Here is a 14167-nt window from a genome sequence, read left to right on the forward strand (position 1 = left end):
CAAATGCATTAAGAGGTGAATATATCTCCGAAATGATATTCCGCATGAACATGAGTTAAGTTTGTTCAAATGTTAAATGAAAAAATCAAAGTCTTTGAAATGATTTAAATTTTCTTTAGTCAAATTCAGCTGCAAACATAATTAATGTAATTGGCCTTCTGCATGGAAATCGTCTAAGTTTTGATAAAGTTATAAAGATTAATGTTTTAAAAAACAGTTTCCGATATGTATTAAAAGAATACAGTGTGCATTTCTTTGAAGATACTCAAAATTATATTCAACAAATGCATAATATTTTAAGGAACAGTTCAAGCAAACAGATATTTGCATGGTAATATTGCATTATTTACAGATTGGCCTTCATCAGGGGTTTCAGATAGGTTTCAAATGACTTTTGTACGGGTTTTTGGTTCATCGTACTGCGCTTGGCTGCATCGAAGAGGCGTGGATAAACGTTGCCATCGTAGCTGCCCAAAACAGAGTTGAGAACGCGATCGTGGAAATCAAATCCATCACAAATGGCCACGGCATTCGGACGGAACTTTTCAAGCGACAGCTCCAAACGGTTTTGCAGAGATTTCAGATCCGCATCAGTCAGGTTGATGAACTATTGTTTGTATATAAATATAAATGCACGTGAAAATCGAGCTGAGTCACGATGACAATATCACTTACTCTCAGTATATCACTCAAATTGTTGAGCACAGTCTTCACGAGGAACAGTTCCAGCACATTTTCTAGAACTTCGTTCAGAGCCTTGGAGCGTTTTTGGGCCTTGGATCCAGTGATCTGCTCGATGAAAGCTTGGCACACAAACTGACGACCATGAAGCTATAGAAGGAAATAACTGATCAGATGAGTGCTGAACAGAGTGTAGTTATATAGATGTTACCTCGGCAGCTTGTGTCAGCTCAATTCCAGTGTTATTGGCTGCCATGCCCTGAGACTGGCCAGCTGCAATGCGCTCCGACATGTTATCAAAGGCAATGCGGGTCTTTCTGAAAGTACAGAGTCAGAGTTGTCTTACGGATATTACAGATAAATATGCACTTACCGGGCTGCTGTAAACTGTAGTGCCTTGACAATACATTGCCAGGAGTTGTCCCACTTGGGAAACTCGGTTAATCGCATGGAAGGCTCAAAGTAGGCATATGATGAGGAAGGAGCCTGACCCTGCTTGAAGCTAGCCCAGGCCTTGACCAGAGCACGTCCAATCTGCAGCAGGAGCACCGTATTCTCGCCCTCATAGGTGTACGCAGCCACTGCATTACCATAGATGTTGCTCAGATTGGCGACAATGTGATAGCCATGTCCGCCAGTGGAAAGACGCAGACGCTCAATGCCCGCACAGCCATCAGTGGTGCAGAGTACCTTCAAGGCGCACGAAAGGATGTGCATGTCGGGCAATCGCTCAAATTTACCATTGTTGGCATCCAGCACCGTCTGATCGTACATTTCCCACATGTGCTTGGCGACCAGAGAATACGCAATGCCAGTGGCAATCTCCGGGAACAGTTTCAAACGCTGCGTAACATGATCTATGATCTGCGGCTCCGGTCCACTGTGAGGATTCGGTATTAAATAGTTAGTTATAGTATGAGCAAGTAGATCATTTTAAAAACCTTACTTGGACTCAATGGGACTCTGGCGACGCACGGCGGAGTAGCGGGTGGCGATTGTAGAAGCCTCCAGCAGCAAAATGGAGTTCAAATCGACAATCAGGCAGCGCGTAAAGACCATGGTCAGGTAGTTGACCCGGGAAGCGGGACTGGCTGTAAAGGTGCCATCACGCTCCACCTTGGCAAACTTCATGAGCATGTTGTTGCGTGGAATGCGCACATTCTTCAGACCCAAGAAACCTTGATTGACCGAGGCCATGCCCATTTTCTTGCCAACCTCACCAATGTCAATGCCGGGCAGTGGCATGTGTGTCTCCGGATCACGCAGCGGCACAATGAACATCTGGACACCTTTGTGCTTGCCGGAGATGTAGAGCTGGGCAACAACCATGGCATGGTTGGCCGTGTGACCCACTGTTCGAGATGTACACCATTAATATCATCATCCATTGAAGAAGTTGAGATTTGAGTAACTTACTGCCGCCGGGCCACCACTTGTAGGCCTCCAAATTGGGTGTGTTGAGCACAAATTCCCCACCCCTCACATCATAGTCCGCCCTCGTCTCGATGCCTCGCACATTGGTGCCATGGGCAAGTTCCGTTTGTGCATAGCTGCCAATTATGTTGCAGTTCTCCGCCGCCTTGCCCCACTTCTCAACCTGTTCGGGAGTGCCCTGACCCTTGATCACATCCACAAACATGGTAATGTGCGTGGCCAGCGGATGATTGGCGGGAAACAGGCCAAAGGACTGGGTGTTGTACAGGCAGCCACTGCGAAAGGACATAGGTCAATAAGAATATTGAATATACAGGATTGTGATTACACTTACGGCCAAATGTCTTTGCCTCCAGGATTGAGCTTGTTCTGCAGCGCTTTCAACTTGGGCGCTGCTTCGGCCACCTTCTTCACTGTAGAATTGTAGAGATCCTCATGGGACATGTATTCATGGTTCACGCCATAGCCATCCTCCAGATCACTAAAGATGGCACGCTCTAAAAATACAAATATGTTACAAAATCTGTTAATTATGTTATAAACCAGGGACCGAAAGAATTATAACTTCTTAACAAAAAAAATTAGTAAATAAAATTTATAGTTTTATTTTATTAAACAAAATGATTTTAAATTACTTAAATTAGCTTAAACAATCAAAATAAAAATAAAATATTATATTTTACATTGAGCCACACATCGTGAATGTTTTTAAATTGAGTTGGTTTTTAGATTTTGAAAGTTGAAAGTTATTTTAGACTTTTATTACAAAAATTGAAAAATAATTAATATTTTTGACTTTCATTTTAAAATTTGAAGTTAAGAATTACATAATGATTTTTTAACAGAGATTGTATCAAAAAAGAGAGTTCAGATTAATTTTAATAATTAATATAGTTATAATACGCGATCGCTGTAATAATCCAAAGTCTGATCAGACACTGCCTTTAACCCTTTGATTCGCCTAAGTAAACAAGAATCAAAGCTGATAAGAAGAAAACATCTAACGGTCAACTCAAATTGATTCATAAACCAGAATATTATTGGCTTTTATCACATTCAAGCACGAGCAATCGGCAGACAGAATATTAATATTATCTATTGGACTTTGCCGGCTTATTGAGGAACACAGCTGATCACGTAGATACAAGCGAACAGAGTACAAGCATTAAACACATACATACATACAATTATAGTTGCACACTCTTATCGAACACACTTTTATAAGACCACTGTTGATAGAGTGAAAGAGAGAGGAAATATGTACATATGCACTTTGACTTGCCTATTTCTCTTTTGGTTTTAAGTTTCTCAACACTGCCCTGCCACCAAGCAGCAAACTCCTCCACATCAAAGGTGGCCCCTGAGCGCTCCTTTATTAGATCAGGATTCACTGTTTTCGGAATTATATTCTTAATATGCGACATTTTAATATTAAAAAATAATAAACACAAAGTGAAAGGCGAATGAAGTAATCGCTAAGAGCTGCACACATCAACTGAGCAGTTGGCGCATTGAGCACACAGTAAGTAAAAGCTTTGGGGGCAAAGTGCGTTCAACAGAAAAGCTCTAATCGCATTGCGCACGCTCTGAGAGCGAAATAAGAAGAGAGTAAGCGCGAAAGAGAGCAAATAATAATACCAAAACAAATCTTGTTGTTTACAATTCATTTAAGAGCATTAATGACCCAGATAACATAAAAAAGTATTGCACTTTATGATAACGATTTACAAGGTACAAATTATAAAAATGGTCCAATGTACAGTATTAACATTACATGTTGGATTTCATAAAAGGTCCCAAGTGTTCGTGGAAACTCTTTGGCACAGATTTCTGGTTCATTGGGGACTTGAGAGCCGCATCGAAAAGTCGCTCATATGCATTGCCATCGAAGGAGCCGATGGTGGAATTCAACTGACGATCGGAGAAATCGAAACCATCCACAATGGCCACCGCGTCTGGACGCAACTTGGTCAATGCTGTCTCCAGTCGGGTTTGCAGTTTGCTCAAATCGGTACCCGTCAAGTTGATAAACTGACGAATGGAAAATGCAAATTAGATAACATTACAACACAATCGCGGGGGCAATGAACTCACCCGTAGAATGTCGCTCAGGTTCTTCAGGATGGCATTGACCAGGTACAGTTCCAACAGTTGTTCCAACACACGGTTCAACGCCGACGAACGCGTCTTGGACTTTGGTCCACTGATCTCATTGACAAACGAGTGGAATACAAAGGCACGACCATGGATCTGTTGGATAATGATATATGCCAAGGATTAAAATCGTAATCGAAACCGAAACCTAACCGTCAGCCAATTGAATTGGGTTTTTAAGTCGTAATCATCGTTTTTCAAACTAATTTTGATTTAAATTTGAATATTTATCTTAATTAAAAGATCTTTTTTGAGATCAAAGCATTTTGTTATAACCCCAACTGAAACTGATACTCGCAAAGGTTTGATACCCCAGAATTTTCTATAACTTTGCTGATTAAATAATATTTGTAGGATACCTCAGCTGCCTGGGTGAGCTCAATGCCCGTGTGATTGGCGGCCTCCTCCTCGGATTCGCCATTGGCAATACGCTTGGACAGACTATTAAAGGCCAGTTCGGTCTTCCTGTTGATTATAATAAATTAGATGTGGACTCAGAGGCTTCTTTGTAACTCACTTGGCGGCCGTAAATTGCATGGCCTTAACTAGGTTCTCCCAGCTGCCCGTCCATTCCCCAAACTCTGGACTCCTCTGTACATCGGCCAAGTAGCTAACGGTTGGAGCCAAGGGAGCACCTTTAAGTGCTGCCCGCCAAGATTTCATCAGGTAACGACCAATCTGGAGCAGAAGCACAGTGTTCTCTCCCTCGTAGGTGCATGCAGCGGTTAGGTTCACATAAAGGTTGCCCAGATTGGTTGAGTTGAGATACCCATGACCACCACAGGCCAATCGAACTCGCTCAATTCCAGCGTTGACATCCATGGAGCTGAGCACCTTCAAGGCGCAGGAAAGGGAGTGCAGCTCCGGCAGGTGCTCATATTTGCCCTGGTCAATGCCACTGCTGGTCACATTGAACAGATTCCACAGGTAATCGTAGGCCAGCCGATATGCCACACTCGTGGCAATCTCCGGGAACAGTTTCAGCTGCTGGGTAACATGATCAATGATCTGTGGTTCGGGTAATCTGCAAGTAATTTAGATGCATTAGATATGGAATTGAGTGGGGGACAGGTAACAATTACTTGGGATTGATGGGACTCTGTCGACGCACTGCAGCATAACGTGTGGCAATGGTGGAAGCCATGGCCAGAGCCAGGGCACAATTGCGGGCAATAATGCAGCGGGTGCTGACCATGGCAAAGTAGGTGAGGACATCGGCGGGACTCTTCACATAGGTGCCATCGCTGTGCACCTGGGCATGACGCATTAGCATGCGGGTGCGGGCAATGCGCACATCCTTCAAGCCCAGGAAACCATTGTTAACGCCAATGAATCCCATCTTCTTGCCGATCTCACCAATGTGGACACCTGGACGCGGCTCATGTGTGTCCTCCTCCCGCACCTGCACGTAGAACATGTGCGGTCCCTTCAGCTGGTTATCAATATACAGCTGTGCCATTATCAGGCAATAGTTGGAGGCGTGTCCCACTGCAGATAAGTCAGGAGTGGAGTACTTGCATCATTTGATAGGTTCTACTTACAACCGCCTGGCCACCACTTGTAGGATGATATTTTGGGTGAGTTGAGCACAAACTCATCCGTTTCACGATCGTAATCCGCTCGAGTCTCCAGTCCCCGCAAATAGGTGCCATGTCCCAGCTCCGTCTGGGCATAGGTGGCGGTCACTTCGAAGCGTTCCACACGTTTACCGAACTCCTCCCACTGCTCGGGTGTGCACTGTGACTTCAAGGCTCTCACCAACATGACGTACATGACGCCAAAGGGATTTCCCGCCAAATGCACTCCCCACAGTTCGGGCGCCTCAAAGAGAGTGCTGAGGAATGTCAGATTACGGTTTAAGAGTGAGAGAAAGAGAGACAGTTACAACGCAAAAGCTTTTGCGTGTTCACTCACGGCCAGTAATCGACGCCACCTGGATTCCGCTCCGCTTGCAACTGACGGAGCTTTTTGGCCACCTTAATGCTGTTTTGAATACCAAATTCACTGATCTCTTGGTGCGACTTGTAATGCAAGTGAATGAAGTCATCTTTGTCAAAGTCCTTGTACATGTATTCCTCTGTGGGAGGGCAAAAAAGTGCACAGTCAGCATGATATTGAATCTGATCAAAGTAATTATGATGTTTTAAAGATTGGCGTTCAACTTTGCTCGCATATTTAAGATAACAAATCAAATCACTTACTGATACCCCGCTTAAATTTCAGTTCATCTGCACCGCCCGCCCACCAAGTGGCAAATTCTTCGCTGTTGAAACTCGCAGAATCGCGTTCTTTCTGCAAATCGGGATTAACCGTGTTGGGTATAATACTCTGCGACGACATATTTAAACTTTTCATTTGTAGCAAACTGTTGCTCTAGTTGCATCCACTCTCCACCTGCTACAGCTTACAACTGAAGTGGCCTCAAAATAAACAGCAAATAAAAATAACATTTTTTGAAAAATACTTTGGACTCTCCCTCTTTCTCTCTCTCTTTAAGACTGATAACCGTTTAAAAGAGTTGAACTTTTTTGAATTTTCAAGAGAAAAAGCTTCACAGACAAAAAAGGTCAATAGACAGGGGTGTCACGTATAACTAAGTCTATCGACCGACCACCACAACTTCTCGAATCCATGACCTAAAAATGGTACATGGCGGGCAATTCAAATAAATAGCTAATTTTTTTTTGGTATATAAAATTTTTTGAAAATTTAAAATTCGAAACTAGATAAAATTAAGAAAAACCTTTTAATAAAGGTTTGAAGTTCGTTACACCTCGTGGAGAAAAATTACAAAATTTAATTTAAAAAAAAAATGTATATCAAAAAATTGAGAAAATTGCTACAAAAATTTTGCAAAAATTTAAAATATTCCAGCTTCAAAATTAAGAAAAATTCCAATTTTGGTGAATTTTCTTGGGTGCACCCAAATTTTCATTTTGATTAAATGAAGTTGCCAAATCGTGAAATTTTGCAGAGTGGCAACCTTTGGACCGGGTGGCAGTCTTCCTCACTGTTTCCAAACAGTGTCAACAACTTTTTATTTTTAAAATGATAACAAACTTCAACATCGGATTGTTGGGGCATGTGGACAGTGGGAAAACGACACTAGCCCGTGCTCTTAGTTCCATATCGAGCACAGCAGCCTTTGACAAGAATCCACAGTCCGTTGAACGTGGAATAACTCTTGATTTGGGCTTCAGTGCACTTGTTTTGGATTCACCAAAAGATGAGAAACTGCAGCTCACATTTGTGGATTGTCCCGGCCATGCAAGTCTCATTCGCACCATCATTGGAGGTGAGTGCAAGAAGAGTACACAACATATTTGGTCATAATTAAATGTTGTTTCTGTAGGTGCACAGATCATTGACTTGATGCTGCTCGTGGTGGACGCCCAGAAGGGAATACAAACGCAGACAGCGGAATGTTTGGTCATTGGCGAGCTGCTGGGAAAGAAACTCCTGGTGGTGATTAACAAAATCGACACTCTTCCCAAGGAACAGCGGGAATCCAAGTTGGAGAAACTACGCAGCAGATTGAAGAAGACTCTGGCGGGCACATCATTTGGGGATCAAGTTCCAATCTACAGCGTGTCCGCATTGGAAGGCGACAATATTGAGGAACTCCGTGAAGGACTCTCCAACGCCTACTCTGTACCCCAGAGGGAAATTGAGGCACCTCTGCTCATGTATGTGGATCACTGCTTTGCCATCAAGGGCCAGGGAACCGTCTGCACGGGCACGGTGATCCAGGGAACCGTTGCTGTCAACGACAATGTGGAACTGCCGCTGCTGGGAGAACGACGCAAAGTCAAATCCATTCAGAGATTCAGGCAGCCGGTGGAGAGAGCATCTCCTGGCGATCGAATCGGGCTGTGTGTGACCCAGTTCAATGCCAAGCTCATGGAGCGGGGAATCATCTCCCAGCCGGGTCACCTGCGACCCGTTTACGCCGTGTGCGTGAAGCTGCAGCCAATCCGCTACTACAAGCAGACAATCAAGTCCAGGAGCAAACTACACATTAGTGTGGGTCATGACACAGTCATGGCCAGTCTAACGCTCTTCCGGGATGAGGGAGCATCTGCTGAGCTAGACCTCGGCAAGGAGTACGAGTATGTAGAAGAACTGTCTCCGGCGGATTTAAAGCCCACGGACAACATCTTTGCACTGCTGCAGCTGGAAACACCAGTGCTGACTACGTTGGGAACCACTTTAATTGCCTCCAAGCTGGACATGGATGCACACAGCAACAGCTGTCGCCTGGCATTCTGGGGAAACATCACGTGGCAGACGCAGAGCGTCAACTACGACAAGGATTTCTTGCCCCAACTGCGTGTATTCAAGCGAAAGGAGAAGCAGGGCAATGTGCAACGTGTGGTTAATCCGAACGAAATCATTGTACAGAATCTTTTCAAGAAGGACGCCAATCGTGACATGTACGTGGGAAAACGAGTCCATCTGTCAACCGGAGAAACTGGTTGCATTGAACGCACGTTTGGCCAGACGGCAAAGGTGTGCATTGTATTCCGCGATGGCTTGGATGCTGCAACGCTAGAACAACTGAAGTCGGAGCACGCCAAGGATGTGCGCGTGTTGCTGCAATACAAGAAATATGTTTTTAATAAACAGGCAGGCCTCATTCAATGACCTTTCCCCATATTATTGTTTTAAAATAATGGTTTTTCTCGCGCTTGTTAGCGCCATCTGTGGGGCTCCGCTACAATTGGCGCTTTCCATTAGCCAACCCTAAAATTATCGGCTACTTCGGGTCGATTTTTTTTAGGAAGATTTTAGGTTTAGTTTTTAAAATTATATAAATTACACAATTATCAAATTATCAATTATCATTTTGCAATTTGATCAAAATATGAAAATGGGCCTATTTCTGCTAACCAAGGCTGCCAAACTATTTTTGGGTTCAAAGTTGCCACCCTGCTTGCGACCGTACATTGAGCATGAAGAAGAAGAAGACCCGCACACAAAACAAAACAAAGCAAGAAAGAAGCTGGAATATATTAATTTTTATTATTATTGCAACCGCAAACAACATAATTACAAATGCTCAGGTGTGCCGTATCGTTGCTGCTACTGCTTTCCTATGTGGCGCTATCGCAACCCGTTACTGTGGACTGCAACGAGCTACTAATGGGACAATTTATGTGCCCCGATCCCGATCCCTCGAAGAATCATATAGACCCCAAGACACAGCAACTGCGCGGTTGCACAAAGGAGAATCGAGCGCGTGTGTGGTGCATAGCCGCCAATGAGATCAACTGCACCGAAACTGGCAACTCAACCTTCACGCGGGAAATGCCCTGCAAATGGACGTAAGTTTCGTGTTTGTTGCGTTTCCTTTGTTTGCATGCTAATGTTTGTGCTTTTGGTTGCAGAAATGGCTACCACTTGGACACCACGTTGTTGCTCTCCGTCTTCCTCGGCATGTTTGGTGTGGATCGTTTCTACTTGGGCTATCCGGGCATTGGACTGCTGAAGTTCTGCACGTTGGGTGGCATGTTCCTTGGCCAGTTGATTGACATAATACTGATAGCGCTGCAGGTGGTGGGACCTGCCGACGGATCTGCCTATGTTATACGTATGTGCATCAGGTCTAATTATAGAGATTACATATTGATTTTGTTTTTTATACTCGACAGCGTACTACGGAGCCGGCATAAACATTGTACGTAGTGACAATACCACGTTCCGGTACTGCAATCAGCTTTATTGCATGCAACAATGAATCACTCACATGTGGGATAAAAAATAGAACAGCGATCCGAATTAGTGATGATAGAAGACGTTAGGTCAATGCTATATACATGGAAAGTAGCTTACTATACAAAGCAACGACTGTTAAACTTATGGTAGACATATTATTATTAAGTTTAGCTATATCAATAGCCAATAAGTTCAAAGATTGTTGTAAATTAAATTTAAACTAAGTTATCTAGTGTATAAAACCCATGTAAATACGCACGTAATCAAATTGTTGCCAATAGAACAAAGAATTTTAAACAATAATTATTTCTGGATAAATCTACAGCTTACTTATTGCGAGATAGTTCCTCCATGAACTGCATAAGAAGTACAAGAGGATGCCAAAAATAATTGGGCAAACTTGTACTTTGATCAGGAGTGTTGGCTGACTCACTGTAGACTCTGTAGACTCACAGCAGACTATCATCAACGCAGATGACGACAAATGGGTGCGGGCTTGAGGTGGTAGGGAGCTGTGGGGAGGGGAATACTCTCGCCATTGCGATTGCCGTTCGTTCTGTGGGCCTTTCATCTGATTGGCATTTCCGAAATAATCAGCAACGTTGCATCGACATCGACAACAGCAATGGCAACAACAACGACAACAACAACAACATAGCACATCACGGCACGAAATGAAGAAACAACAAGGCAGAAAATGCGTCGCTTGTTCGATTTAATTGCCACGGCCAATGTTGAGGTCGCGTGTAATTCAATGCGTTTTAATTAGGCACTCAATTAAGGCAGATTCGCATTTAAACTTAAAAAAAAACACACAAGAGAAACACTCTCAAAAATAAATGAAAATATGTTGAATGAAATCCAAAATGGAACAAGGCATGCAAAAATCAAGCACAGTTTGTGAGTCATTGGACAACAAAACTGTATGAGGCATAAAGCGTATACGCACTGTGGAACACCTATTGTTATTTGTGCCAACAATTACACGAGTAAGCTACTATTTACAAGCCCTTTTTGTAGCTATTGTGTTCTTCACCCCTCACTTCATAGCTTCCTAAATTCCAAACTGCCTCTGTCTGCTGCTCAGTGTGTGTCCAGTTTCAATTAGCCAAGCTGACAGCCAGTTGCAAGTCTGTTGTTATAACTAAGTATGTAGTTATTGTTACTATTGTTGTTGTTGTTATGGTTGTTGTTATTGTGGTTGTCTGACAGTACACACATCTATGTAATTACAGCATGAGAATTTTGCCGCCTGTGTAAACAACAAGTGCTTTGATCTCGGCCATGACAGGCAGACATAGTACTTAGCCTTACATATAGTAATATATAGTATTTGTAATACGTTTTCGTATTCGTCTTCGTCTTCCTATTGATGCCGTTCTCAAGTCAACTGCTGCTCCAATCTAATGATGGTATCACTTACTGTTTTCCAGCCAGCCAAATGCAGGCAAATGAACTTTGTTAAGAGCCATTAGAAATTTGATCAGCTTGTTTGTACGCGTTACAAGTTAGTTATGTCTGTCTGTCTGACTGTCTGTGCCATTCTTCTTGGTTGCGCGCGTGGAAACCTTATGGAAAATGCCCAGATTTTCGATTCGGCCATAATCCAACCAACAACCAATTGTTGACACTACACGAGTACGAGTATTATGAGTTGTATTGTTTTCATGGGGTGTTTTGTGTCTATTTGTTTATGGATTTGGCCACAGCCTCACCTGTATCTAGATTTGCGATTCTACAACACAAATTGCTAAACAGCAGATAAATAGTTAAGTATAGTAAATAATGGCAAATTGCAAATATTTGCAGATATCAAAATAGCATCGATGCGTTGCGCAAACTGTTTTAAATATAGACCAAAGCGACTAAAGCTTGGGGAACTGCAGACTACAGAGTACAGACTACAGACTACAGACTATAGGCTTTATAGACGCAATCGCGACAAACTATAACCCACAACACATGGCAGATGAAGGGCAGAGAGGGTGAGAGAGTAAGTTGTTTTCTTTATTTACATGAAGCTTAGAAGCTCAACGGTTAATTACGCTCAAGTGGCGTGGAAAATTGTAGGTTGCTGTTGCCAGTTTAACGCCCCACGAGTCGTTTGGCGGAGACCTACGGTGAAGTGGGCAATGACGTTTATGCCAAATTGCTTTTAAAGTTGTTTACAGGCACACAACAACAGCACAGTTAGCACAGATAGCAAAAATAACTCTATATAAATACAAGAATTTAATGAAGTGCAATTATTGAATTTAACTGAGTAAATCATAAGCCGTAGACTGCGTCATGGTTTCCCACATGATCAACCAACGATGAAACCCAACAGCCAGTGGTTGCTGTGGTTGCTGTGGTTGCATGCAACTCAGCGGCATTTGCAAATTTTTATACTTGATTACGAGTTCTCTTTGGTACACATACTCTCATAAATAATGGCAACGTCTTGTGACAAAATGTGCCTGCCTGCCTGGGAAAACCAAAACGCCAAAATAACCAACAGCCGAACTGCAACTTCAACATCAACTGGCAAACTGTTGAAAGTCGACAACATTCGTGATAACTGCAAATTTTCAGCATTTGCTGCAGCTTGGTCTCTATACATATATATGTGTATATAGCCAGGTATCTGCTCTATGACTATCCTATACAATGAGTGCATAAATCATCTCTTGCTGCCCCTGTGACTGCATTTTCCATGGCATTTGATTACGTTGCCGCCGCTTTTCCAGCTCTCTTGGCTTTTAGCTCTTGGCTCTCAGCATAAATGTCAAATGCTTGCCAATTTGAATTGGCGTTTGCTTAAGTATAAATTATATCAGACAAACACCTGTTTACCCCGAAGTCCCCCCCACTCAAGGCACCCAAATGTTGTCTTTAATTTGCGTTTAAGCCAACAATTTAGCAACTTAAGTGTTATTATCGCATTTGAAACAAATGCCATACAAGATTTGTGGCTTTTGAACAAGTGCGACTAAGTGCTAGTTGCTGTTTTTCTTCAAGCTGTAAATGCAGTTGATGTTGTTGTTATTATAATTATTGTTGTAGCATTTAGTTAATGCATGATTTTAAATGTTATGTTGTAGCTTGTAAATGGCCAAGCAATTTGTTTTGGTTAAGTCATTTCGAATTATGAAACAATGTAATGAGTTAACGTCTAAAATATAATAGTCTTGTAGCCCTGATCTAAATAATCTTTTGTAAGAATGTATCTTAATTGACAGTGAAGGAACTTTAGGTTTCATTCACAAGTGTTCGTATCTGAAAAAGAAGCCGCTCAGTGTGATAATAATTGTTATTAGGTAAAGTATTTCCCCTAACAACATTCCAGTGCAATATCAGGCCAAAGAGAACATTGTTCAACGCATATTAAAATGCCAGTTGACAAATTCTAATTTGCAGCGCAGAAATTCTGAGAAGTGTTGAAAATTGAGACTTGAGATAACATTATTAGACTGTGTTGTTGTAGCTGAGTACCAAATGAGACACTCACCTGTTAACAAGGTGTTCATTTCACACTGTACACACTGTGCACACTGTGAATGGAATGCGCACAATTGTGCAAAATTATGTTACAATTGCAAATGTCGAGCAATTCGAGCAGCACAGACTTTGTGCAGTTAAATAACAGCAAAGTAAGAGCTGGGAAAAGAAGTAAAAGTTGAAAATTTAACTCAACATTTTCAATTTACCAGAGTTGGGAAAATCTCTGATATGTTGCAGCTAGGGATATGAAAAGTTGTAGGTCGCAAATTGGCAACATGTTATGGTTAATAGGAGTGTTTTGTAGGCATCTTTAGTTCAACTTGACCCCAAACCATTTGCTGGCTCTGCTTAACGGTTCGGGCCCCTCAAAAGAAAGAAAAACCAATCGGCAGCGACTGTTTCTAACAACAACAACGAGCAACACTTCGTGTGCGACTCGTTTGCGTTCGGATCTCTGCACTCTGCTCGTGTTTCACAGTTGCTTCTCTCGCTACATTCGTCTCGAGTTCGTGTGCGTCGTGTTCAGTTCTCGTTCAACAGCGCCGGCGAACGGTCAGAGAGTTTTGTGGAAAAGCGACGAGCTCAACCGAAAACGAGACGAGCTGAGCTAAGAAAACTGCCTGCGCAGCCAGGAAAACTTCAAGTCGAAGGAAAAACGCGCGCGCGTCAACATCTTCGCTCGCTTCGCTTGATGCAAAGA

General features: G+C 42.7%; 4 protein-coding genes and 1 long non-coding RNA gene across 5 annotated transcripts; 3 read left to right on the top strand and 2 right to left on the bottom strand.

Annotated features, from left to right (window-relative positions):
• Positions 1 to 229: 229 nt before the first annotated feature.
• LOC117785893 (probable peroxisomal acyl-coenzyme A oxidase 1) lies at positions 230 to 3620 on the bottom strand. Its single transcript, XM_034624158.1, has 8 exons — positions 3398 to 3620; positions 2450 to 2612; positions 2098 to 2390; positions 1628 to 2033; positions 1055 to 1561; positions 893 to 998; positions 676 to 831; positions 230 to 607 (listed from the first exon to the last, which is right to left on the bottom strand). Exons 1-8 carry the CDS (start codon positions 3537 to 3539, stop codon positions 347 to 349), a joined length of 2034 nt encoding a protein of 677 aa, XP_034480049.1. The 5' UTR covers positions 3540 to 3620; the 3' UTR covers positions 230 to 346.
• Positions 3621 to 3764: 144 nt separating this feature from the next.
• On the bottom strand, positions 3765 to 6683 carry LOC117785892 (probable peroxisomal acyl-coenzyme A oxidase 1). Its single transcript, XM_034624157.1, has 8 exons — positions 6471 to 6683; positions 6184 to 6346; positions 5811 to 6103; positions 5352 to 5757; positions 4787 to 5293; positions 4629 to 4734; positions 4210 to 4365; positions 3765 to 4146 (listed from the first exon to the last, which is right to left on the bottom strand). The coding sequence occupies exons 1-8, from the start codon at positions 6622 to 6624 to the stop codon at positions 3886 to 3888; spliced, it is 2046 nt and encodes a 681-aa protein (XP_034480048.1). The 5' UTR covers positions 6625 to 6683; the 3' UTR covers positions 3765 to 3885.
• LOC117785894 lies at positions 5744 to 6716 on the top strand. Its single transcript, XR_004617529.1, has 2 exons — positions 5744 to 5846; positions 5902 to 6716. It is a non-coding gene; the product is annotated as an uncharacterized LOC117785894 (long non-coding RNA).
• A 542-nt stretch (positions 6717 to 7258) lies between these two features.
• On the top strand, positions 7259 to 8930 carry LOC117783537 (selenocysteine-specific elongation factor). The gene is made up of 2 exons (XM_034620978.1): positions 7259 to 7564; positions 7622 to 8930. Exons 1-2 carry the CDS (start codon positions 7318 to 7320, stop codon positions 8911 to 8913), a joined length of 1539 nt encoding a protein of 512 aa, XP_034476869.1. The 5' UTR covers positions 7259 to 7317; the 3' UTR covers positions 8914 to 8930.
• A 298-nt stretch (positions 8931 to 9228) lies between these two features.
• Positions 9229 to 10287, top strand: LOC117784101 (TM2 domain-containing protein CG10795). The gene is made up of 3 exons (XM_034621721.1): positions 9229 to 9593; positions 9657 to 9859; positions 9921 to 10287. Exons 1-3 carry the CDS (start codon positions 9325 to 9327, stop codon positions 10004 to 10006), a joined length of 558 nt encoding a protein of 185 aa, XP_034477612.1. The 5' UTR covers positions 9229 to 9324; the 3' UTR covers positions 10007 to 10287.
• Positions 10288 to 14167: the final 3880 nt, after the last annotated feature.

Source organism: Drosophila innubila (genome assembly GCF_004354385.1).
Source record: "Drosophila innubila isolate TH190305 chromosome 2R unlocalized genomic scaffold, UK_Dinn_1.0 1_C_2R, whole genome shotgun sequence".
In the NCBI taxonomy this organism is placed as follows: Eukaryota; Metazoa; Arthropoda; class Insecta; order Diptera; family Drosophilidae; genus Drosophila; species Drosophila innubila.